We start from the raw sequence: 25,310 nt of genomic DNA on the forward strand, positions 1-25,310 counted from the left end.
GAAACTATTTAACGATTAACGATCTTAAAAAGAAATTTAAAAAAAAAACTTGTGCGTTGGCGCAAGTAAGCCCAAAATTATCAGCAGGACTCTCAAGTCGTCATGGGTGTTAAAATGCCCAAGAAAAATTGAGATATCAGACTAGTCACATTATTTTAAATGAGGCTTGCTTCCAGTCTCTCTCCTACCCGTTCACCCAAATCACAGATGAGATTATTAACCCTAGTGAGGCGGATGTCTAGATAGCCTGAATTACCCTAAGCCTGCTGATCGAGCTGGGGTCCTCAGAAATGCACCAGCCCCGTCACCAGCCAGTCCGTCAGCAGGCTGTGCAGAGCCTGCTGACGGACAAGCAGATGGGACACAGGGAGCAGCATACAAGTTAGATTTTTAGTTCCCTCTAAAAAAAAAATCAGCACAACTAAGATGACCTGATCTTTTCTCTGAGTGGGCTCTCTGACCCTGAGATGAAGGCCTGAGGACAGGCACGGATGGGAGGCCAAGATAAAACAACTGCCCACCAGCGCTGGAAAGCCCCGAGTGGAGCAGAGTATGGGGCTGCCAGCACGCATTAAGTGGTACTTGACCCCACCCAGCCCCCGAAGCAGAGATCACAGCTGCTGAATCTTCAAAGCAACCGAGTGAGTGTTCGGACTTTTGGAGTTGTAGGGCCCTGTGAGGATGACTGCTGCCTAGCAGACTCGGCCCTAACCAGCCTCAGTGCGAAGTACGCTTTGGTGAAAGGGTGGCCGTGTTATTATAAATGCTTTGGTTTATACGAACAGCCTGCCTCTCTTATTCCAGCAGTCGAAGTCTGGTACAGGGACATACCATGGCAGTGGGAGAAACCTGCGGCTGGCCACCACCAGTTGGTGTAAACAAAAAGGAATCCCCGCCCGGAACTAGAGCTAAGAGAGACCGGTACCGGCTACCACGCTACAGAAAGGAACGCGTGACGCAATTTGCTCTGCTCATGCGCAGGTTCAAGAGTCAAGCAAAATCCTTGGCTCTGCTCTCCCATTCAATTTCTTGGCTCGCCCAACACTCTTTTCCTGGTCAAAAATGTCGGCATATATGAAAGTGCCACCAACAGGTGAGTGCACTGATAGGTGTTGACACGAAACAAGCACAGTTCATAACAGCTTAGGAGCAGTGTCAAACTGCTGTTATGGGGGGGTGGTAAATGCACAGCTACCCTCTTCCTACCCGATGCTGGGACCGCGGCACCACGCTGCAGTTGCGGTTTCCTGTACGGGCCAACTGCCTGGGAGGGCAACCGGTTTCGAAGGCTGGAGTCTGGATCCGGAGCCCTAAAATGCGACAGGGAGGCCATGGTACTGGTACACTGTGGGGATAGAAACAGACAGACTGGCGGGACAATCATTCCGTTGTAAACACTGCCCTCTTGCAAAGCAGTAAGCACTTCTCTTTGGTTCGTAACACGCGGGGAGTGAGAGCCTTACTTTGGCGTTCCCAGGCTCATTGGCTAAACTTCAACTCTTAGTCCGCCATTGGCCAATGAGCAACCTTCAGGAGTCTATTGGTTAAACCATACAGCGGAAAAGACAAGACTGCACTTATCAGACATTAAGGATATCCGAGCGGGGGCTCCATGTTGGAGTGTAAAATACTACATTGCTTCTGGAGCAGATATCACGGATATGAAATTTATATATTCATTCTGAACCAGAAAGTTTGCAGTGATATGATTATTTGGACTTAAGCTGTTACTGTCATGCTCCAAGTATCTGTGCTTACTGTTTATGACCTTGTGCCATGTACCAATTGGTGCTCATTTAAAGCGCTCTGATAGCTTTGGCTCTTATTGGCTCTATATACAACTACAACAAGGGCGGCCGGGTGCCGGCAGCAGGGGAAGGTGCGCGCACCTCAGCAGAGGGAGGAGGGGGGCTGCCCGATTACCTTGCAAGAGCAATAATTGCTACCATATGGTAGCGCTCGCTCCCGCAAGTGAATCGCCAGACATGCACGCGTTGCCATTGAAGGCAATGGAACATGTGCACGTTTTTGGCTGAAAAGCCATGGCGATAGCAAAAGGTCTTTTTTGCCTGTGCAGCGCATGTGCGCTGCGTAGGCGAGACCTAAAAAGGAAGCGAGACACTGTGGTTCACATTTCAATGAGGCGATCAACTGTCTCAGTGAAGCTGCCATTTATTTTTCAAAATTCGACCTATGCATAAGATGCCATCAGCTTGAACTGGAGCAATCTCAATCAATAACTTGTTTGAGACACACAGCGCTTTTTAGGTAGAAAAGACTCAGTGTAGAGTTCATCAGCAGTCAACATTTGTCAAGAATAGATCAGGCAAATTATTAGATGTGTAGGACATTGTTTCAATACAGTGCTGAACTTTTAGTTTTTAATCTGGACCAAGAACTTGATCGAGCTCTTTCAAAGGGTTTTTCATGTTTTGAAAAGACTGGGCTTGCCCTCAGTACTGCAACATGTAAATTGGATAACAATAAACTGACATTTATGGACGCATATTTTTTATCAGGGGTATGTAACTAGATGCAGACAAAATAGCAACATAAAGTGATTTGTCTGAGGTCATATCTATCCTAAAAATGGCCAATTATTGTGCCACATACATTTCACACTTTGCAACTTCTAGTACCCAAGAAAATGCAGACTATTTGCATGGACAAGGGAGAATACTCAAGCTTTTCACAAACTAAAGAAAGGTGTAACCTCATCCTACCATGCCACTGTGTCAGGGGTGTGGAATTTAATGAAATATTTACTTGTCCAAGGGACAAGTAGCTTCATAAATCTACTTGTCCTGTATCAAAATCCACTTGTCCCTTTGGTGCCACATAGTTCGCCGTAAAATAATGGCAGCCATCTCAAAATAGAAGAGCTCTGATAGTAGCCTCTCTGGTTAATGTCCGGCTAATACTATAAAAGGATTTGACTTTTGGGGGGTTTCACTAGCTTTTCTCTAATCTTTTCCCATACTCAGAAAGGTTGGAAATTTACTACCCCTGACAACGGCAGAAGTAGTTTCTTCCAGGGCTGGGAAAAATATGGTTCGAGGAAAAGTGAACTTGTAAACACTCAGATTTCCACTGGGGAACATTCATCTTTGCTCATGCAATTCACAAATATTTTCTAGAATTACGGTTTCCTGGCCTACTTAAGGAAATTCATATGAATTCATGAAAAACGTAAATCTGCAATAATATAAGGACATATATCCTGGGTGTACTTTTGTGACTTACTTTAACATTTGAGCCCCTAATTCAATCTGAGTTAACCAAGACGTTTTGTTTTTATTTAAATGCTTTCTCATCCTATCTATAGGCTGGCTTCATTGTGTGTGACAACATTCTGCTCTTTTACAAAGTAGTTTTGTTCAGCACCAGGAATTTCTATGGCAATGAGGCCTTTATGAGACCAAATACTGGCTGTCTAGTAAGAACGTGCTGGCGAACAGCACCACACCTACCGGATAATCCCCAGGTAGAGAAAGGAGCATAGGGCAGGCCAAGTGAGTAACCAGAAAATTGAAATACCCCCCACTTTGATCCAAAGCTCTTATGCCACCAAGCAAGCGAAAAAAGTCACTGGAGTCCTCTCCAGAATTGCTCTGTCTCTTCCATCTAAGCATCCATCCATTCATCCTTTCACCCACTGATATCTAGCATTTCATCTTTACATGGTCATCCATTCATTCTTTCATCCATTAGCCTTTCACCAATATGTTTGTCATTCTGTTGATTTGTCAGTCCATCCGCTCATCAATATCCAAACCTACCCATCCATCTCCAAACCTAACCATTTCAGCCATCTGTCCATCCTTTCGCTCATCCATACAGCCACCCATTCCCTCCATCCATCTATCCATCCATCCTTTCACTTATCCATCCATCCTTTCACTCATCCATCCACCCTTTCACTCATCCACCCACCCACCCACCAATCCATCAATCCAATCAATCCATCTTTCCACTCATCCATTTATCCTTTCCACTCATCCATCCTTTCGCTCCCTAATCCATACACCCTGTAACCCATCCATCCATTCACCTTTTCCTTCATTATAACATCCTTTGTCTATCCACTATCCCCGTCACTCAACCATCCCTGTCACTCATTCATCCATGCATTTAGCCAGCAACACTTACACTCACTCATCCTTTCACCCACACATTCATCCATCCTTTCACTCACACCCACCCTTTCACATTAATTATGAGCCTTTGTCTGTCGAGCTGCAGACAGAAGAGGCCCTTCAAGAGCTCCACCTCTACAGTAGCTGCTAACATGGGGTATTCACGAAGCCCCTGTACATACCTATCCTTCCATCTCCAAACCTATCTAGCAAACTCATCAATCCAGCCTTCCTTTTGCTCATCCATCCTTTTGCTCATCCATCCATCCTTTCATCCCACACATCCTCCTTTTCGCTCATATTCATCCACCCTTTCACTCATCCCTCCATCCATCCTTTTGCTCATACATCCATCCTCCTTTTCACTCGTATATCCTTCCACCCTTTCACTTCCTCCATTTATGCTTTAGCTCATCCATCCACCCTTTTACCCCATCCACCTTCGATTTCGCTCATATATCCATCCACCCTTTCACTAATCCCTCCATCCACCCTTTCACTAATCCCTCCATCCACCTTTACACTCAACTATCCACCCATCCACCCACCCGTCCATCCATTCATCTACTCTATCTCTCACCCATTAATCCCCCTTTCATTCAGCCATCCATCCTTTCACTCATCCATCCACTTTCACCCCATCCATCCACTTCCCCATCCATCCACTCAGCCATCTATCCTTTCACCCTTGCCCGTCCATTCTTTCATGCATCCTTCCTTACATCCATCATTTCACTCTTTCATGCATCTATCCATCCACCCTTTCACTCCACCCATTCATCCATGCACCTATCCATCCAACCTTTCACTCATTCATACATGCATCTATCCTACCACCTTTTCACTCATTCATCAATGCATCTATTAAACAACCCTATCACTCTCCACCCACCCCTTTCAAAACCATTATGGGCCTTTGTGTGCAGACCTGTAGACTGAAGAGGCCCATTAAGAACTTCACAGCTGCTGTCGTTGCTATGGAAGTGTGTTCAAAATGCCCCTGGTGTATGCACAAAGTGAGATGAGAGGCCTAGTGCAAGGACAGAAATGGGGGTGGCCTTAGGCCTGCATGAAAGCCTCATGGAGAAACTTATGAGCTTTAATGTAAGCCCTGAATGACTAAGAAAACGAGAGGCCAAGGGGTGCAGGTCCGGGCTGTCAGAGAGGGCGGTGTTAGCAGGTTTAGGCACCGGGTGAAAAAAAGTGTACAGGAAAGGCAAAGTGCAAAGAAGGGGATGCACGAGGTGCATGAGAAGGGGATGCACGAGGTGCATGAGAAGGGAAAGCACTGCTCTTGGGGCCGTGTGAGGCCCAAGAGTAGAGCAGAGATTAAAACGCAGGGGTCATAGAGTTCAAGTCAGAGCAAGGGGCCAAGAGGCAGATAAGGCAGCCTCTTTCATGCCAGTGCTGTGAGTGTTCTGAGCTGCAGAAGCAGATGTTTGTCTCATGCTCAAAGGAAATAAAAGGAACAGGGGCGGGCCTGGGGGCCACACAAGCTTATGGAGCTGGCTGCAACTGAGCTCTGCTATATCTCCGTTGTTGTTCTGCTCTGGGGAAATTAAAGTGCAGGCCCCACCACCATTAAACTGTCTACTTGTCCTTTGGACAAAATGCAAATTAAAACCTCTTGCCCTCCTAAGAAATCTAGATGTCTCGGGCGTCGGGAGATAGGAATTCCCCACCCCTGCTGTGTGCACTGATCTTACCATGGATGTAAGTCCAGTTGGCTTAGCAGCCGTTTTGATACAACACAAGATTTAAAGAGACTTCACCTTCACATATATCATATTCAAGGTGCAGTTTGACAGTGAGAAACCATGCACTCATTCAGAAAAAGAAAGCGTAGGCGTGGTATGGGTATTCGAGCATTCTCTCTAACATAGGCCGTAAAGCACAGCACTTTGTCAGAGCAATGGACAACAGCGCTTTCAGAAGAGAGACCGAACATTTGCTTGGCACAGACCTTCCCCAAAAACACATTACACAACAAAGGTCTTCCTAGATCCAGTTTGAATCTAAATGGTTTTTCTACTAATCACACATAACCAGATACCAATAAAAGCAAGCAACTTGCATGATCAAACATTGGCTCTTCAAAATCCAAACGAAAGGGCACCCACATAAAAAAGCACTACTGTGACACAGTAGTTGAAATTCCTATACAAGTACCAACAAGAAGAACATAGTTAATTAGATTTTTATATAGGCCTAGAACATATGATGGTGCAGTGTGTATTATACCAGATGATAGTGGTCACTTTTAGAATAGACTTTTCCAATATATTCATACCATAGTTGTGAATTGTCAATGCTTGAAAGTGACTAAATGATGCTGCGGAGCTATGTGTTTGTTTTCTTCAGACCTGCAGGTTGTGGTGACTTTAGTGTGCTTGCACTTATGTAGAATGTTTATCCACTGGGATCAAAAGATGTGGAGGAAACAGAAGAAAGGTCCACTAACTTACACCAGTGATAGAGCTGCAAAAATGCACAAACATGCATCAGTCATTGCGCCACGTGGCTAATGATGCCCACTTTGAAAGAATGAACTGGGGAAATGTAAAAATGTGTTAAATATTCATTGGACGTACACACCATGTAGCGCATTTCCCTTACATGCACACTTTTTGACCTTCGCTGCCATCCAGGCCCAGCCACTAAGATTCAGCTCATCAGAAAAATGTGTGTGGGTTACAAGAAAATGTATACCTGGGTGAGCACAGGTAGGTCTTTGGAATCATTTGAAACACTTTCCGTGTAAAGTGTGGAAAAGTATTTAAAAGAGCAACCTGTGAACATCCTGGTACATGGTTTCTTGTAACCCAATAAATGTTTCCTGATGAAACGTAGAGTGTGCTCCTATGTTAGTCACCAACAATTTGTGTCCGATTGCTTGTAGTTTTTCTTGGTATCATCCACCCCTGGAGGAGGAGGGCTGTGTTGACCGCCACACACGGCCAGGGTCTGCAGACTGCCCAGGTACTTGGGTGACGTGGTCTCGTAGCCTTCTCCTGGTGTCTGCGTATATCTAGGTGGTCCGTCTGAATCTCCTCATAAAGTGGAGGCTCAGCCATGTTCTGGTTATAGGCCTCCATGTTGCTGGCTGGTGATGGAGTTGCATTGCAGTGCCACCGGCTCCCTCCCGTTGCGCGGCTCCACTGCCTCACGAACATTAGTGCTGGAGCCTCTACTCTAATCATTCACAGGGCAGGAATGTCATTAGACCATGAACATCTAGGACCAGGCTGAGTCCATAGTGATGAAAGCTTGCACTGCCGTTGTCTGTATTTTTTCTGCATCCGCACCTCCTTATCCCAACAAGCATTTGCAATGCAATACGTCTCGTATTAGGAAAGTTTGAGCTATTGGTATTGTAAATGACAATTTTTTTATTTAGATTTGTTTTTGAAAATAGCGAAATTAATAGCTTTGTCACTTACAATGCCAATAGTTATAACTTTCGCAAATGTGACACCTATAGCATTTGTAATGCAATATGTGTTGTATTTACGTGACTTACATGTATTGATATTACAAATAACAATGGTTTTTAATTTTTTTAAATAATTAATACTTAAATAAAAGTTATTGTAATTTATAATGGCAATAGCTTAAACTTTTGTAAATAACATTTGTGAAGATTATGTTCAGTGAATTTTATTGTGATGAAAATCCAAGAACATATGCCAAATATTAACATCTTTTTGTTACATTTGTAATAAAGCTTGAAACATTGAGATAACATATTTTAACCAGTTGTTGTTGAATGGTTGCACAGATTGATGCTGTGGTGGAGATCCATGATGTTGTGGTGCCACTGAGTGATGCTGTGGTGATGCTGTATGCTATGCTATGTTTTGTTTTGCTATCCTATGTTTTGTTTTGTTATGCTATGCTGTTTTGTTATGCTATGTTTTGCTATGCTATGTTATGCTATGTTATGCTATGCTATGTTTTGTTATGCTATGCTATGTTTTGCTCTGCTATGCTTTGTTATGCTATGCTATGTTTTGTTGTGTTTTATTATGCTATGCTTTGTTTTGCTATGCTATGTTTTGTTATGCTATGCTATGTTTTGTTGTGTTGGTATGCTATGCTGTGTTTTGCTATGCTATTATGTTTTGTTCAGCCATGCTATGATTTGTTTTGTTAAGCTATGCTGTTTTGTTGTGTTTTGTTATGCTATGTTTTGTTATGTTATGCTGTTTTGTTATGCTATGCTGTTTTGTTTTGCTATCCTATGCTTTGTTTTGTTATGCTATGTTTAGTTTTGCTATCCTATGCTTTGTTTTGTTATGCTATGCTATGTTTTGTTTTGTTATGCTATGCTATGTTTTGTTGTGTTTTGTTATGCTGTGCTTTGTTATGCTATGCTATGTTTTGCTCTGCTATGTTTTGCTCTGCTATGCTTTGTGATGCTATGTTTTGTTATGCTATGCTTTGTTGTTTTTTATTATGCTATGCTTTGTTTTGCTATGCTATGTTTTGTTATGCTATGTTTTGCTGTGTTTGGTATGCTATGCTGTGTTTTGCTATGCTATTATATGTTGTGTTATGTTTTGTTAAGCCATGTTATGTTTTGTTGTGTTTTGTTAAGCTATGCTGTTTTGTTGTGTTTTGTTGTGCTATGTGTTGTTGTGTTTTGTTATGCTATGTTTTGTTATGCTATGCTATGTTTTGTTATGCTATGTTTTGTTATGCTATGCTTTGTTTTGTTATGCGTTGTTTTGTTATGCTATGTTTTGTTGTGTTTTGCTATGCTATTTTATGCTATGCTGTTTTGCTCTGCTATGCTTTATGCTCTGCTATGTTTTGATGTGTTTTATTATGCTATGCTATGTTTTGTTATGCTATGTTTTGTTATGCTATGCTAAGCTTTTTGTTATGCTATGTTGTGTTGTGTTTTGTTATGCTATGCTATGTTGTGTTTTGTTATGCTATGCTATGTTTTGCTATGCTATATTTTGTTACGTATGCTATGTTTTGTTATGCTATGGTTTGTTGTGTTATCCTATGTTTTGTTATGCTATGTTTTGTTATGCTATGGTTTGTTGTGTTTTGCTATGTTTTGTTATGTTATGTTTTGTTATGCTATGCTTCGTTATACTATGCTATGTTATACTATACTATGCTATGTTTTGCTATGCTTTGTTTTGATATGCTATCCTATGCTTTGTTTTGATATGCTATCCTATGCTTTGTTTTGTTATGCTCTGCTCTGCTTTGTTTTGTTATGCTATGCTATGTTTTGGTGTGTTTTGTTATGCTATGCTATGTTTTGTTATGTTTTGTTATGCTATGCTATGTTTTGTTGTGTTATGCTATGGTTTGTTTTGCTATCCTGTGCTTTTTTTGTAATGCTATGCTATGTGTTGTTGTGTTTTGTTATGCTATGTTTTGTTATGTTATGCTATGGTTTGTTTTGCTACCCTATGCTTTTTTTGTAATGCTATGCTATGTTTAGTTTTGCTATCCTACGCTTTGTTTTGTTATGCTATGTTTTGTTATGCTATGTTTTGTTCTGTTTTGCTACGCTATGTTTTGATATGCTATCCTATGCTTTGTTTTGTTATGCTCTGCTCTGCTTTGTTTTGTTATGCTATGCTATGTTTTGTTGTGTTTTGTTATGCTATGCTATGTTTTGTTGTGTTTTGCTATGTTTTGTTATGCTATGTTTTGTTATGTTATGTTATGGTTTGTTTTGCTATCCTATGCTTTTTTTGTAATGCTATGCTATGTGTTGTTGTGTTTTGGTATGCTATGTTTTGTTATGTTATGTTATGTTATGCTATGGTTTGTTTTGCTACCCTATGCTTTTTTTGTAATGCTATGCTATGTTTAGTTTTGCTATCCTACGCTTTGTTTTGTTATGCTATGTTTTGTTATGCTATGTTTAGTTCTGTTTTGCTACGCTATGCTTTGTTATGCTATGCTTTGTTTTGTTGTGCTATGCTTTGTTGTGTTTTATTATGCTATGCTATGTTTTGCTATGCTATGTTTTATTATGCTACGTTTTGTTATGCTATGCTATGCTAAGCTTTGTTTTGTTATGCTATGCTACGTTGTGTTTTGTTATGCTATGTTTTGTTGTGTTTTGTTATGCTAAGTTATGTTATGTTTTGATATGCTTTGTTATGCTATGTTTTGTTATGTATGCTGTGTTTTGTTATACTATGCTTTGTGTTTTGCTATGTTTTGTTATGCAATGCTTTGTTTTGTTATGCTATGTTTTATCTTATGATATGTTTTGTTGTGTATTGTTATGCTATGTTTTGTTTTGCTATGCTTTGTTATGTTTTGTTATGCTATGTTTTGTTGTGTTTTGTTATGCTATGCTTTGTTGTGTTTTGCTATTTCTTGTTTTGTTATGCTAGGTTTGGTTTTGCTATCCTATGCTTTGTTTTGTTATGCTATGCTTTGTTTTGTTATGCTATGCTTTGTTTTGTTATGCTATGCTTTGTTTTGTTATGCTATGCTTTGTTTTGTTATGCTATGCTTTGTTTTGTTATGCTATGCTATGTTTTGCTATGCTATGCTATGCTATGCTACGTTGTGTTATGCTATGCTGATGAGGGTGTGTGAGGGGGAGTGAGGGTGAGGGTGTGTGAGGGTGAGGGGGTGAGGGTGAGGCGGTATGAGGGTGAGGTGTGTGAGGGTGAGGTGTGTGAGTGTTAGGAGTGTGAGGGTGAGGGGTGTGGGGGTAAGGGGGTGTGAGGGTGTGTAAGGGGGTGTGAGGGTGGGTGAGGTGTGAGGGTGAGGGGTGTGAGGGAGAGAGGGTGTGAGGGTGAGGGGGTGTGATGGTGAGAGGGTGAGTGGGTGTGTGAGGGGGTGTGAGGGTGGGTGAGGGTGAGTGAGGCTGAGTGAGGGGGTGTGAGGGTGAGTGAGGGGGTGTGAGGGTGAGTGAGGGGGTGTGAGGGTGAGTGAGGGGGTGTGAGGGAGGGTGAGGGGTGTGAGGGTGAGAGGGTGTGAGGGTGAGGGGGTGTGAGGGTGAGAGGGTGAGTGGGTGTGTGAGGGGGTGTGAGGGTGGGTGAGGGTGAGTGATGGGGTGTGAGGGTGCGTGAGGGTGGGTGAGGGTGAGTGAGGGGGTGTGAGGGTGCGTGAGGGTGAGTGACGGTGTGTGAGGGTGAGGGGGTGAGGGGGTGTGGGGGTGAGGGTGAGGGTGACTGAGGGTGTGAGGGTAAGGGTGTGTGAGGGTGAGGGTGAAAGGGTTGTGAGGGTGTGAGGGTGAGTGAGGGGGTGTGTGAGGGTGAGGGGGTGTGAGGGTGAGGGGGTGTGAGGGTGAGGGGGTGTGAGGGTGAGGGGGTGTGAGGGTATGTGATGGTGAGGATGGGTGAGGGTGAGGGGGTGTGAGGGTGAGGGCTGGAGATGGAACACCGCCCTCAGCAGAGGAGCCAAGATTCTGTATGATCAACCTGACTCACTTACCTCACAAGGTGACTCGCGAGTTATAGAGTCTGAGAATGATAGTGAGGGGCAGAGGGGCTGGCACGGAGAGTGAGGGGCAGAGGGGCTGGCAAGGAGAGTGAGGGGCAGAGGGGCTGGCAAGGAGAGTGAGGGGCAGAGGGGCTGGCACGGAGAGAGAGGGGCTGGCACGGAGAGTGAGGGGTAGAGGGGCTGGCACAGAGTGAGGCGCAGAGGGGCTGGCACAGAGAGTGAGGGGCAGAGGGGCTGGCACGGAGAGTGAGGGGCTGAGGGGCTGGCACGGAGAGTGAGGGGCTGAGGGGCTGGCAAGGAGAGTGAGGGGCAGAGGGGCTGGCACGGAGAGTGAGGGGCAGAGGGGCTGGCACGGAGAGTGAGGGGCAGAGGGGCTGGCACGGAGAGTGAGGGGCAGAGGGGCTGGCACTGAGAGTGAGGGGCAGAGGGGCTGGCACGGAGAGTGAGGGGCAAGGGGCTGGCAAGGAGAGTGAGGGGCAGAGGGGCTGGCACGGAGAGTGAGGGGCAGAGGGGCTGGCACGGAGAGTGAGGGGCAGAGGGGCTGGCACGGAGAGTGAGGGGCAGAGGGGCTGGCACGGAGAGCGGAGAGTGAGGGGCAGAGGGGCTGGCAAGGAGAGTGAGGGGCAGAGGGGCTGGCAAGGAGAGTGAGGGGCAGAGGGGCTGGTACGGAGAGTGAGGGGCAGAGGGGCTGGCACGGAGAGTGAGAGGCAGAGGGGCTGGCACGGAGAGTGAGGGGCAGAGGGGCTGGCACGGAGAGTGAGGGGCAGAGGGGCTGGCACGGAGAGTGAGGGGCAGAGGGGCTGGCACGGAGAGTGAGGGGCAGAGGGGCTGGCACGGAGAGTGAGGGGCAGAGGGGCTGGCACGGAGAGTGAGGGGCAGAGGGGCTGGCACGGAGAGTGAGGGGCAGAGGGGCTGGCACGGAGAGTGAGGGGCAGAGGGGCTGGCAAGGAGAGTGAGGGGCAGAGGGGCTGGCACGGAGAGTGAGGGGCTGGCAAGGAGAGTGAGGGGCAGAGGGGCTGGCACGGAGAGCGGAGAGTGAGGGGCAGAGGGGCTGGCAAGGAGAGTGAGGGGCAGAGGGGCTGGCAAGGAGAGTGAGGGGCAGAGGGGCTGGCACGGAGAGCGAGGGGCAGAGGGGCTGGCACGGAGAGCGAGGGGCAGAGGGGCTGGCACGGAGAGTGAGAGGCAGAGGGGCTGGCACGGAGAGTGAGGGGCAGAGGGGCTGGCACGGAGAGTGAGGGGCAGCGGGCTGGCACGGAGAGTGAGGGGCAGAGGGGCTGGCACGGAGAGTGAGGGGCAGAGGGGCTGGCACGGAGAGTGAGGGGCAGAGGGGCTGGAACGGAGAGCAGAGAGTGAGGGGCAGATGGGCTGGCAAGGAGAGTGAGGGGCAGAAGGGCTGGCAAGGAGAGTGAGGGGCAGAGGGGCTGGCACGGAGAGTGAGGGGCAGAGGGGCTGGCACAGAGAGTGAGGGGCAGAGGGGCTGGCGCGGAGAGCGAGGGGCAGAGGGGCTGGCGCGGAGAGCGAGGGGCAGAGGGGCTGGCACGGAGAGCGAGGGGCAGAGGGGCTGGCACGGAGAGCGAGGGGCAGAGGGGCTGGCACGGAGAGTGAGAGGCAGAGGGGCTGGCACGGAGAGTGAGGGGCAGAGGGGCTGGCACGGAGAGTGAGGCGGAAGCCAAGGTAGAGCGTGCCCATATTTCTAAGTGGCAGGAGAGAGTCCAGTCATTACTGGGTGGAGGGAGGGAAGAAAGCTCGGGGGTAGCTATGAAAATATTTTTGAGCAAAAGAGGAGTGAGCGTCTGATGTGTTCAGGCTCCAGGCGGGTGGATAGGAAAACGACAAATATCTTCTGTATAATTATTTGAGGTTTTCTATAGTGTGGACCACGTTAACTAGACATCACACTGGTATAGATAGATTTATTTAAATTAAAAAAAAAGTACAAAGGAAAATAATTACATATACCCGTTTAAAATCTATTGGGTCGATCAAGTGAAAACGATTGCCGACAAATCTAGCTTTAGAGAAGCCCGCCAGTAACGCCAGATGTACAGAGTACACAGTCTCTCTAGCGCTTCCATTCCTTTGAAAGTTGTGAAATAACACCGCACAGCAGCCCTCGACAAAGTGTGGATAAACCTAGAGACTCTGCAGTAGCTGGCAGATGATGCGAAATAAACTTTTATGCTTTGGGGCCAAAACATTTTATTGTAATTTTTGAAAGGGGAAATGGCCATTTTTTTCTGTTCTAAAAAGGGTTCTAAATCCATCAGTTTTTGGTCGTCCAGAACATGACCCAAGTTTGATTATTTTTTAGGGGTACAAAAACGAAAACGCATGAAATAAATGATTCCTTTTATGCACGAAAAGTGTGGAAAGACCTTGGTGTTCAGAATTCGACAGGAATCACACAAGTAAAAGCCCGTTGTGCCTAAAAACTGAGTTGTGTTTTCTTATGTGTTTATTTCTTGAGCAACTTTCAGGAAACCGCCTTGGAAAGGCTAGTTTTGCCGCGGGGGCCCTGGCGAGGGTGGGAGTAAAGCAGATTTTTTTTTCCTTTCCTCTTTGGCCTGGCATTCTGACTCTCTTTGAAATGAGATCAGTTTAGAAGAAGTCTTATCTACCTTGCGAGAATTAGTGCCAGGGAAAGCATCGGGCCCTGATGGGCTTCCCTCTGAGGTTTATAAAGCTATTGAAAAAGAGATCGCTCCTCTTCTAGTAGATCTTTTTAATGGAATATTGTACTCTGGGGTGGTCCCCGATTCATGGAAGGAAACTAACATTATAGTCTTTCATAAGAAAGGCAAACCAATAGAGAAACCGGGGTCATATCGACCTATATCCTTAATAAACGCTGATACTAAGCTATATTCAAGGATTTGGGCGAAGAGGCTGGGCAGGATCATAGGCAATCTTGTCTCTCCATGGCAACATGGTTTTGTCCCTGGGCGTGGCACGACAGATCACATATCTAGAGCAATAACCCTGTTTGATGCCCAGGAAGTCATGGGGGATGGGATGGCCATGATTCTGCTCGACGCAGAAAAAGCTTTTGACCGGGTGGAGTGGAGCTTCCTCTGGAAGATTATGGCTGGGAGGGGGTTTGTTCCAAATATTGCTAGGGCTATTAAAGCTATGTATACTGACCCAGAAGCGACAATTACGGTAATGGGAGAGAAAACAGACAAGTTTAAGATAAGTAGAGGGACACGGCAGGGCTGTCCCTGCTCCCCCATATTATTTGCTTTATATATCGATCCGCTTATTCAGAAGATTCTAGAGAACCCCAGAATATCCCCTGTGATCTACAATGGTTATGAAAACAAGATTTTAGCCTATGCCGATGACCTGGCGGTTATCACAACAGACCCGCAGCAAGCACTCCCAGAACTGGTACAGATGGCTAAACGTTTTGGTAAAGGCTCAGGATATCTCCTGAATGAATCTAAAACCCAGATAATTTGCTCTAGAAACATATCAAGACCCGACCCTAGGTATGTTGATTCTGCTTTATATTTAGGGGTTAAGATAAATGCTACAGTGGGTAAGATAGTGGAAGAGAACTACCCTCCCCTTATTAAATCCATAGAGGTAGAACTAAAAAGGATGGATGCCCTTCATCTTTCGCTGGTCGGGAGAGTAAATGCTGTAAAAATGGCGATGTTCCCAAGGGTGCTTTATCTTTTTAGAGCAATTCCCCTATATATTGAGGAGAAAATTCTGAAGCAACTAGAGTCTGTCTTTATCAAGTTCATATGGCAGTATGGCAAGATTCGACGCTCAACGACCCTTATGTCTCTTCCGTGGGAAAGGGGTGGGATGGCACTTCCGAACTTGAGACTATATCATTGGACCTGTCTCCTAACCCAGATGCCAATTCTGTTTCAATCTGACACTGATGTAATTATTGTAGACAACCAGGGTCCCCCTTCCATCTTTCGATTACTAATGGGGGAGAAAGCTTTGGGATTACTGTTAACCGAACTGGAATATAGGTTTTATAGAAAGGCACGATTTAAGGTCCTGCTTGGTGCATGGTATGTTTGGAAATCAATTTTAAAAATGTTTCATATTCCTAAAGTCAATCCGTCTCTTCTCTTGTTTAACTCTAGCCTCTTTTCTCATTTAAACAATGACGGGATACTGCAAGTCTGGAAGGATTTAGGGGTTAAGACTATTGGAGATCTAATGGTAGGAGATAGGATAAGCGGGTTTGAGGACATGCAAAGGAGATATGGCCTCCCCTCAAATCATTGGCTTATATATGGCCAAATCTCCGGCATTTTACATGCTTGTAGACCAAAGCTTAAACCCCTTGTAGATTTTCCTGTGGTTGAAGGTATGAGAAGAAGATGTAGGAAGATTAAAGATATGTACAATCTGTTTGTGTCCAGATTACAGGACGATGTAGGAAAAGTGGAAAGTGATTGGGCAATTAAATTGGGAAACCCGGATGTAGATTTGGACCTAGCATTAATCTTGAACAAAAAGATTTTTCGGGCGTCCAATCTACGAGCACAACACTTCAAAACAGTCTTTAATCTATACCATACACCGGCTAAATTATTTGCCTGGGGTGTCAAGAATGATGATTGTTGCCCAAGATGCGATAAGGGACAAGCAGACCTAATACATATGTTCTTTACATGTGAACGATTGACCCCTGTCCTGGATGGAATAACAAAATACTGGGAGGGGCTGCTAGGTCATAAGATCGATCTATCCCCAACACTAATGCTATTTGGCTCAGATTCTAAACTGGTTTTAACAGATGACGAGGCCGCTTTGGTTTTTATGTCAGTTGCCGTACTTAGAATTATTATTTCGGCCGGTTGGAAGGATGTAACAGCCCCGTCTTTTCAGATGTGGATCTCTAGATTCTTGGCTATTTACAATATTGAGTCTAGCCTTTATGAATTTAAAGGCGCTAAAAAAAGAGAAATGGGAAGACGATTATGGGCCCCGGTTAAGAAGTGGATGGATGATAGAATAAGAATCTGAAATGTACTGTATTGCTATATTTATTGATTGATTTTTATTCAATTTTTTACCTCCACATTACATTACAATACTGTGTTCTTTAATTGTTCATATATGTATCAGATGTTCTTAAACCTTGCATATGGTAATGTATTTATGTATTTCTTTATTGCACCATGAACTCCAATAAAATAAAAAATAAAAAAAAAGAAATGAGATCAGTTTCAAGTTGTGCTTTAAAAGCCTTTCCCCCTTTCCCAAGGAGGTCCTTGCGCTCTTCAGGAGGGGAGCGCTGATAATACAGTCTGCCTGCAGCTGGCGCCAGCTTGCCGAGCTGGTTATTACCTCTGTCTCACTTAAAGCCACAGCCTCCTCTTTTAAATGCCTTATTTTATGAAAAGAAGAAAAACAATTATTGGGTTGTTTCTCTTTAAAGCTCTCTCACGCATTTTACACACAAAAAAGAGACAAATTAAAATCTCCTAGGAAAAAAAAGTTTGGAAATGTACATTTAAAAAGCTTAGAAGCCCTCTCTGAGGTTGGTGGTCTCGATACGCCCCTTCCGCTCTTTTTTACATTAACTGGAATCTTAGTTACATTTTTAAAAAGATGGTTAGCAAAGTTTCCCCCCTCAGTGGTGAAGAAATGACAACAGTTTGTAACCGCTGAAATATTGTGCACTCCGCTTCTAAAATGCTTATTAGTGAGCGACTGGAGGAGGTGATGGTTAACTTAGCTTTGCTTGCTTTCCGGGATACTTCTAGTCGAGGCGGCCAAAGTGAAGTGAATAATTAGGGGAGGAGAAATGCCAGAGGCCGGCCGAGCGCACGCTGGGGGAGCCTTTGAAGTCATGGGGAGGGAAGCCTGTTGGAGGCTAATGCAGGGGGGATTAGAAATGCGAGTCTTGCTAAAGATTTTTGCGCTGTAACTGTTTTTGGTGACAAAGTAATGTTTACAGCTACCTTGCCCTTGGAAAATGAAACCTCTCGTGCTAAGAATCTCAAGAGGTAGTATAGGTGGGCATTTCTCAATGAGATTGCGTGACTGCATCTTCTAAATCAATTTTGGAGTGTAATTGATCGATAGAAGGCTGCCTTGCGTAGTGTTTTGGTAAGTTTATCTACTCCATTACAAACAAATAAAAGATATTGCCCCTTCGCTCGAGTAAACTGTCCTGATCACACAAACTAAGATTGTAATCACTCCATACGAAAATCCACTATAAAAGTGAATATCGCTGCCTCAATGCGTTTATAAGCTTTAGATTGAGAGTGCAATACGGGAGCCCTAGTGAATACAAGACCCCGTTATTGTGGTTCCGATGCTTTGAGCTCAAGTGATGGATAAACTGCTAGTCACGCCCTGTGACCTTTGCATGCAGCCACTGGAGAGGAGCCTGCTTGTGGGGACTGGGAGGAAGGGTGACGAGACGCAGGCCCTGCAGCGAATAATTATGGGAGGAGAGATGTTGACCTGAGGCAGAGCGCACCATATGGAGAGGGAGGGGGTGGGCCGAGTGCAGGAGAAATGCTGCTGGCAGGAGGAAGGCTCGGGCAAGCTCGTGCATGAGGAGCTTGTCACGTGATTCTATTCTCGTGAACTGTTAGAAATCCGCCTGTTAGAAATTTTCTGGTTTAGCAGTAATAGGTCTCTCTACGAGACCTTAAAAGCAGGACCCGCTTCCTGTCACTGCTGTGGCTCAATCCGTCCTGAGGAACAGAATTATTTTGGGCGATCCACATTATTTTGTGCTGCCTGTGTAATACAGCAAAAAAAGAGTTCGCCCTCTCTCTGCGTATTCATACAGGTGCTACATCAATGAAACGGCTGTAAAACGGTGAGGAGCGGAAATGTCATGCACTATGAATGACACCCAGTGGCGGGTCAGAAGCTGTACTGTTGTGTCAATGTTATACGCATTGTTAAATCCGCCTCTAGCCAGACCCAAAATTAAGAGAGGCAACACTACTGAAATACCTCAAAATAAATTATCAGCCCTTTTCTTTGCGTGGTGTTTCAGAATGCAGTAAAAAAGATCTCCAATTGTCCGTCTCATAGAACTGATTTTAGGTATATCCATTGTGCAAATGCAGCTTTCTTTGAAAATGCTCCTTTGCAAAGCTTAACGTGTTGATACTTAGTTGCGTCATTGCAAATTTATGGTTAACTGTATCCGCAAAATGCACAGCAGGCATGTACGTAGATTGTGCTTGCAAAAGTGTGTTTCTGTCACTGTACGTCGCCTCGCTTTGTGTTAATTCCCTCGGAAAGGCTGGTTGCATCATGCTTTGTAATTCCAATTTTTCTTCCCTTTTTTTCAGGAAAGAGTAACTAAACTGTCCCCTCGTTCACACACAGAAGAGGACCTGGCATCCTTGTTCGAGGCCTCCATGAAACTGTATTAATGGATAATGTTAATGTGTGGGCTGGGGCAGGAGACCTGTCATGGAGTGTAGCACGCATACTGACCGCTCCAAGGGTGGCTTACTATGTACACTACACTTTATGCCATAGAATGGTATTAGTGTATAACTAGGGCCTCTGTGATAGCCAGTAAATGCCCTTTCGGTCTTTAATATGTACTACTACTGAGCAACTCACAGTTGTAGGAATAATAATGATTCTTTGTATTGCACACACCGCAAAATGAATTATCTATGGGAGCTTGGTGTGTAGATGCTATTGTTAGCCAACTCATTGTGGGGCGGTGCTTAATCCGCAGAGCTGTATCACTGACCTGTGATAATATGTAATAAGGAAGGAGGGTAACAAAAATAATTTTCCTGCCTTGATTTCCACGATTGCTCATTTCAGTTATTTGTAATATGTATGAAATTGTATCAGAGCAAATGGTCACCGTATATTTCGATTAATCACACCGTTTGTATTCTAGCAGTAGCATCCTGAGCCATCATCGTTTATAAGTTAAAAACAATTGTGAAGTTGAATGTGACTTAGGGCCTTACTGGGAAACTGTTACCTCTAAAGCTAGACGCTGTGGATTTTTCAGCCTAGTACTTACTTGTGGAATATGCCTCCTTTCAACGCATGCTTTTCCCCCACAGGAAATTACAACGCAGTCGTTACAACAATCGCGTTGTAACAAGGCATACCATTACCCCGCAAGTCGTAACAACAACTTGCTCCGGGGGGCGGGGGGGACGCTGGATGTTGGAATAGTATAGTTTACTATTCCAACTACAGTATGTGCAACAGTAGGGAAGGTGTTGGATTTTAAATCCAACACTTTCTTAAACAATGTTTACCTTTTGCAAGCCACTGAGGGCTTCATGCCCATAAAGCGCCCCACAGCTGCAGGGAACATCCCTTTGATTTGCTACTTAACTTTAAGGTAGCTTTGTCCTAATCAACTATGCTGTTTGCGGTATTATATTATTTATATTAGATGATGAACTGTCCTTTCCAAGATTAAGAAAACAACCCCCTGCTTCTTTCTAAAGAAAGTCTACAAGCAGATAACTAAAGTAACAGTTGTTAGTGCATATCTTACCTGTGATTGCTTATTGGAATTTCATTTTTAAGAAAGGAAGACCAAGTAATCTTTGCACCATCTTCCATACATTAAAAGAAATGTTTTGGCCTTGTTCACAATTGAGCCTTTCTGGTGATTTATTCCAGAGGTCGGTTAGTCGTATAAACCCTTGCCACTAACAAAGTTTCAGGCTGAGATTGAACATATTTGCCAGGGCTGACCTTGGCTTCCACTGTGCCTATTCACAATTCTTTCAACCTCGTCTTGATGTTGCTATTTACAAAAATGTACACTACATTTCAAAATCTTATTTCAGTTCATTAAAACCATACAATTGAAAAGTTTTGAAATTGCAATTAATAACATTATTAAAACAAAAGAAACAGAACCTGCATTGGGGGAAGAGCGAGCCAGTAAAACTGGCTCAATGCTGACAAAGAGACTGTGGCAGAAGGAAGAAACTAGGAACATCACAACTCTTGTTGGAAGGGAGGGGCTTATGCGGAGTACAAACTCTGATAAGCTGAGAGCCTTTAGAGACTGAAATACATGCTTACACAGCAAACCCCCAGTGAAATAGCTGAAGTGGGCAACTTTTTTAAGGGAGCCTACCTCGCAAAATTAACCAAAGCTTATAGAGCTAGCCTGAAAGAGTGTGTTACCCCTGAAGAGATTTCACAGGCAATCACCAACCTACCAACCTGATAAGTTCCAGATTGGCCGACCAATAGATATTTAGTTGATTCCACACTTAGTTGGACTGTTTAATTACTTTCAATAGTCTCTCTCAGTAACACAGTCGATGGCCAAGTCATTCCTCTTATCAACAAAGCCACAAAACCCCAGGATAAATGTGAGGCCTCTCGCTTGCCCTATAGCATTTTTAAACTCAGATGCAAAGTTCTTTTCAAAAGTCCTGGCTAACCGTCTACTTCGATAGATGCCTTAACTTGTTGATCCGCAACAATCTGACTTCATCCCAGAGACAAGCGGCAGACCGTGTCCGCCTGGTGCTCTATCTGATCCAAAAAGCAAGTGTTCGAAAGCTCCTCTTGACTGTTCTGTCAGTAGATGCTGAAAAAGCATTTGACAGTGTTAGCTGGGTGTTACTTTACAGGGACTAGAATTGATCATTATGGGCACACTCATGTTAACATAGATAGCAGTCAACTACAAATATCCAACTGCAGAAGTCCCTATGAATGGCTTGCGGTCTGAGTTAATATCATTAGTGACCGGGACATGACAGGGGTATCTCCTCTTGCCATTCTTGTGTGCCTCTCGCAGCCACAGTTTGCAGAACTCAAATATCAGGGGAGTGCCATTTGGTAGTAAGCAGCACAAGATACATTTGTTGCCCGATGACGTGTTACTCACATTGAAAAACACTCTATCCCCAAAGCTATGAAGATACTGACAACCTATGGTGAAGTTTAACGTTTTAAGATTCATTTTGAAAAATGAGAGATGCTTAATGTAGGAACACCGTCGGGAATAAGGGACCGAATAGCCCTAGCGACCTCTGTGTTCTGGACAAAATGGAAAATCAAATATCTGGGAATCTACATTATTGCCAAACATTGAATCTTATATGCATCAAATCATCAATATTTGTAATGAAATTAATGTTTTAGTAATTCACACAATGCAATGTTTAAAAACTGATTATTATAAAACTAAAACTGTTTAATAAAGTTTTATTTAAAAAAAGTCAACATGTCTGTGAGTCTTAATTTTAACATGCTGTTTGATTGTATTTTATACTCTGAACAAATGTTAAAAAATGCAGACATTTTTCATTAAAAAATACAAACATGTCTGAGGCTTTATTTCACAATTTTTCAGCCCACGAAGTGCAGTCATAAAAACAACCACCTTGCATTCCAGCTGAAGAACATAGAGCTCCAGCTAGGAGTGATTAATAAAGGAGCGGCGCCTCCTATTCACTTATTACAATTTGTAAATAGTTTTGTGGGTGCCACAGGGTCCACCTGGGAAACCCGCATTTTCATTTGGTTTAAGGGCAGCAGGGGGCCTGAGGCCCCCGTGGCCCCATTCAGCTCCCTGAGTTGTACCCATAGTGGATACCAGCGGGAGCTGGCATGTTTTTTCCTTAGTGGGTGCCCACCCACGGCCACCACAGCTCTGGGGTATGTCTGCCCATTCCAGGTAGGTTACCACAGTGTCTAGGGGTGGGTTCTCCTGGACACTGTTAAGTATCGGCCCAGGGAGATGGGGTCCCTGTGCCCAATACTGGCATGGGAAGGGGCGACGGTCCCCCTACCCTTTTTAAAGAAATTCAGCCCTGGGTGTGGTCCTAGGGACCTTGTAAAGATCAGGGACGGAAGCGCGCGCCCCCATCACCATTTAAAGAAACACATGGCCCCAGGGGATGGAGTCCCCAGGGCCCTATTGTGGCTCAGGGAGGGAAGCCGCATTTCCCCTCCCCTTTATTTTTTATGCAGTCCCTTGGATGGGGTACCCGGAGCCTCATAGAGGCTTGCTGAGGGAAGCTGCATGCCCCCTCCACTTCTATTAATGTGTTGAACCCTTAGGCCTTCATCAGCTTGAGGAAGGTTCACCATGCACACTACCCCCCCACCCGAACTTTACATGTACTGATCCCCAGGGTCTTAATTTTTTTTAATGGCAGGCTCAATTTTAGTTTTTTCTTTGCGATCTTACAGAATAGTGCGCATTGCGGCAACAAACAAAAAATAATTTTGGATCCCTACAGGGGCTAGGGTGGCAGGGTATCCCTACACTGCCCCCTTAATTTTTATAAAAAATATTTTCAGGACGGGGGACGAAGTCCTCAGAGACCTTTAATGGCTGCCGCAACATTTGTGTTCATGTTGCGGCCAGCCAATCGGAGTGCTTTCAAGAGCAAGGTGGCCTAAGGGAAAGAAAGCTCCCTATGCCAATAGGAATGTTTAATTTAGTCCTTCAAACCCAACCGTCCAAATATACATATATTTTGTCCCTTAATTTCTCAACAACTATTGAACAGATGAACCCCAAATCACAAAAAGCACACTTTAAGGACTAAGATCTAGCTTCCTGCTAAATTTGGTGAGATTCTGTTCAGCACTTGTTGTGGTATCTTGTTCCAAAAAAGTTCATTGAAATTGCATGGGGATTTTGCGTTTTGGGTCCCCCTCGTTTTTTTACTTACTCTTGAAGGAACACCCCAAAACTTTCCATTAAGAAGCGAGGTGAATAAGAGCACTTTTTGAGAAAGTTTTGTGAAGATTCATTAAATGTCACCAAAATTATTAGCAAACCAAAAAAGGCATTTCCTAAGAAAAGACAGACCTAACTAGAACTACTCAGTGGCAACTGCCGGTGGGTGGGTGGGTGGAGGGGGGTGTGTGTGTGTGTGTGTGTGTGCGCACGCGCACACACAACAAAAAATCCACTCCTTCTGGGACTTGTGAAGGGGGTGTGCCATACCAGTGGAGAACACCAGCATAAATATTAACAGACTAAAGAAGATACGCACACACTAAGGGCACCATCAGCTGTGCAAAAAGTTTACTGAATAACCTCAAATTGCATTTCGACCATCAGCACTGTCTTGGTTACATACAGAGATACAGGAAGTGCTGGTGTTTATGCATGATGCAGTGAAAATAAACATAGGACAAACTTTACCACATGTCGGCACAGTGGCGACCATGACGGACTGCCGTAAGCAAAGTATGAGTAAATACAGTAATTGAGAATTCGGCACATTAAAACAGCTGTACATGTGTGTCCACAAACAAAATAACAATGTGTGTCCAGGTACATAACTGTACATAGTCATCTAATCGAAAGACCGATCTCAAGAATAAGTGCGTTGTTCAACCCCAGCTGAACAAGATGGCAACCATGTTAGGGCCAGTGTCAGCAAATCGAATCTACCGCAAGTGAGGAACAAGGTAATGTGTTGTGCACGAGGCTATTAGTGACGCAGTATGTTGTCTGAAAGGCTTTACAGTGACCAAATGCACAAAATAAAATCACCTGAGATCGTGTAAAGGGGCCCATAAAAACGAAAAATATACATACAGATAGCACTGTAAATATGCAACATTATAATGAAGAGAATAGCATATTGAGGGGACTGCAAGTAGCTGTCTGAAAGAAAAGTGGCACAAATGGTGATATGGGGGAGGGGGGCATGCCCTCAACACCAATGAGACATGTGTTGGCATAAGTTACCAGTTAAAATTTCACCAGCTCTGACTTTTGCACACAATTGTATTAGAAGTGGTAATTAAGAACAGCGAATGATGTGGCCTGAACCCCAATACAAGAACTATAAGCCCATCTTCAATGTACTACCTGTTCTTTCAACTGTTGAGGCATACTTTGACATGGTGGATTTTTGTGACCAGTTAAGTGTAATAATTGTTGTTGTGCAATAATTTGGTTTTTATGCAGTGATGGTTTATCCTCCAGAGTAGATGCTTTTGTACTTGCACTCAATCATTTGTGATATTTAGGTTGTAGTTAACGAGGATGTACCTCTAACCATATAAGGGGCAAGGTGTTACTGCTTGGAATAATGGCTTTCAATGTACAATGAAACGTCCTTTGGCATCCTTAAATTTCATGTGATGGGCGCCTGCTGGTAATAACCCACTTTGGGTTTGAGCAATGCTTGATCTATTTTTTGACTGTATTTAACATTTTAATTATGAATTTGAATAGACCGTGTGATTTGACAATTTCTTGCACTCTGATACACTGAATTATAGACAGTAAGATGTATGCATCCTATTTGATCTGTTATGTGATTGTAATTTAGAATTGTTATATGCATAATGCCCAGTAGTTTGACAACTTTTGAAGGTTAAGTTTGGAGATCCAACACTTGTTGTCTGGTATTTAGCCATAGCTCTTCAGTATTTTATACATCGACTGGCAAATCCTGGGCTAATTGCATCCATATAATGCTATGGTTGGCAAAAATTAAAAATGGAATTGTACAGATAGATGTGTAGTGGGTATTGATACAGATAGTGTTTCTTCCATGGTTATGCTCAACAGGTTATTGCATAAATGGAGAATTTTGGATGGTTCACAGTGTGTGAAAATGGCCAGTTACACAGACGCAACGTGTTCATGCCAAGCCACATTTGAATAAAGGTCTTCTTGTAAAATGTGATCCCTTTCTGTGTCTGGCCTGTTCTTTTATATTTAGAACAGGCAGTGGAGGAATATATCAAATTGTTACTATATGAAAATTAGGGAGGTGTTAAGTGACTGACAAGTTGGTAGGCTAA

The 25,310-nt window shown here is 44.1% G+C and overlaps 1 protein-coding gene across 1 annotated transcript in view; it reads left to right on the top strand.

The window, feature by feature from the left end:
- Nucleotides 1-21,850, top strand: part of ADHFE1 (alcohol dehydrogenase iron containing 1) — a 359,867-nt gene extending 338,017 nt beyond the window's left edge. The window contains exon 14 of the mRNA XM_086965816.1: nucleotides 18,866-21,850. Coding sequence (XP_086821942.1) covers nucleotides 18,866-18,949 — 84 coding nt within the window. The 3' untranslated portion in view covers nucleotides 18,950-21,850. The remainder of the gene's footprint in view (nucleotides 1-18,865) is intronic.
- Nucleotides 21,851-25,310: the final 3,460 nt, after the last annotated feature.

The sequence above is a fragment of the Lissotriton vulgaris genome, chromosome 4_1, assembly GCF_964263255.1.
Source record: "Lissotriton vulgaris chromosome 4_1, aLisVul1.2, whole genome shotgun sequence".
Taxonomy (NCBI): Eukaryota; Metazoa; Chordata; class Amphibia; order Caudata; family Salamandridae; genus Lissotriton; species Lissotriton vulgaris.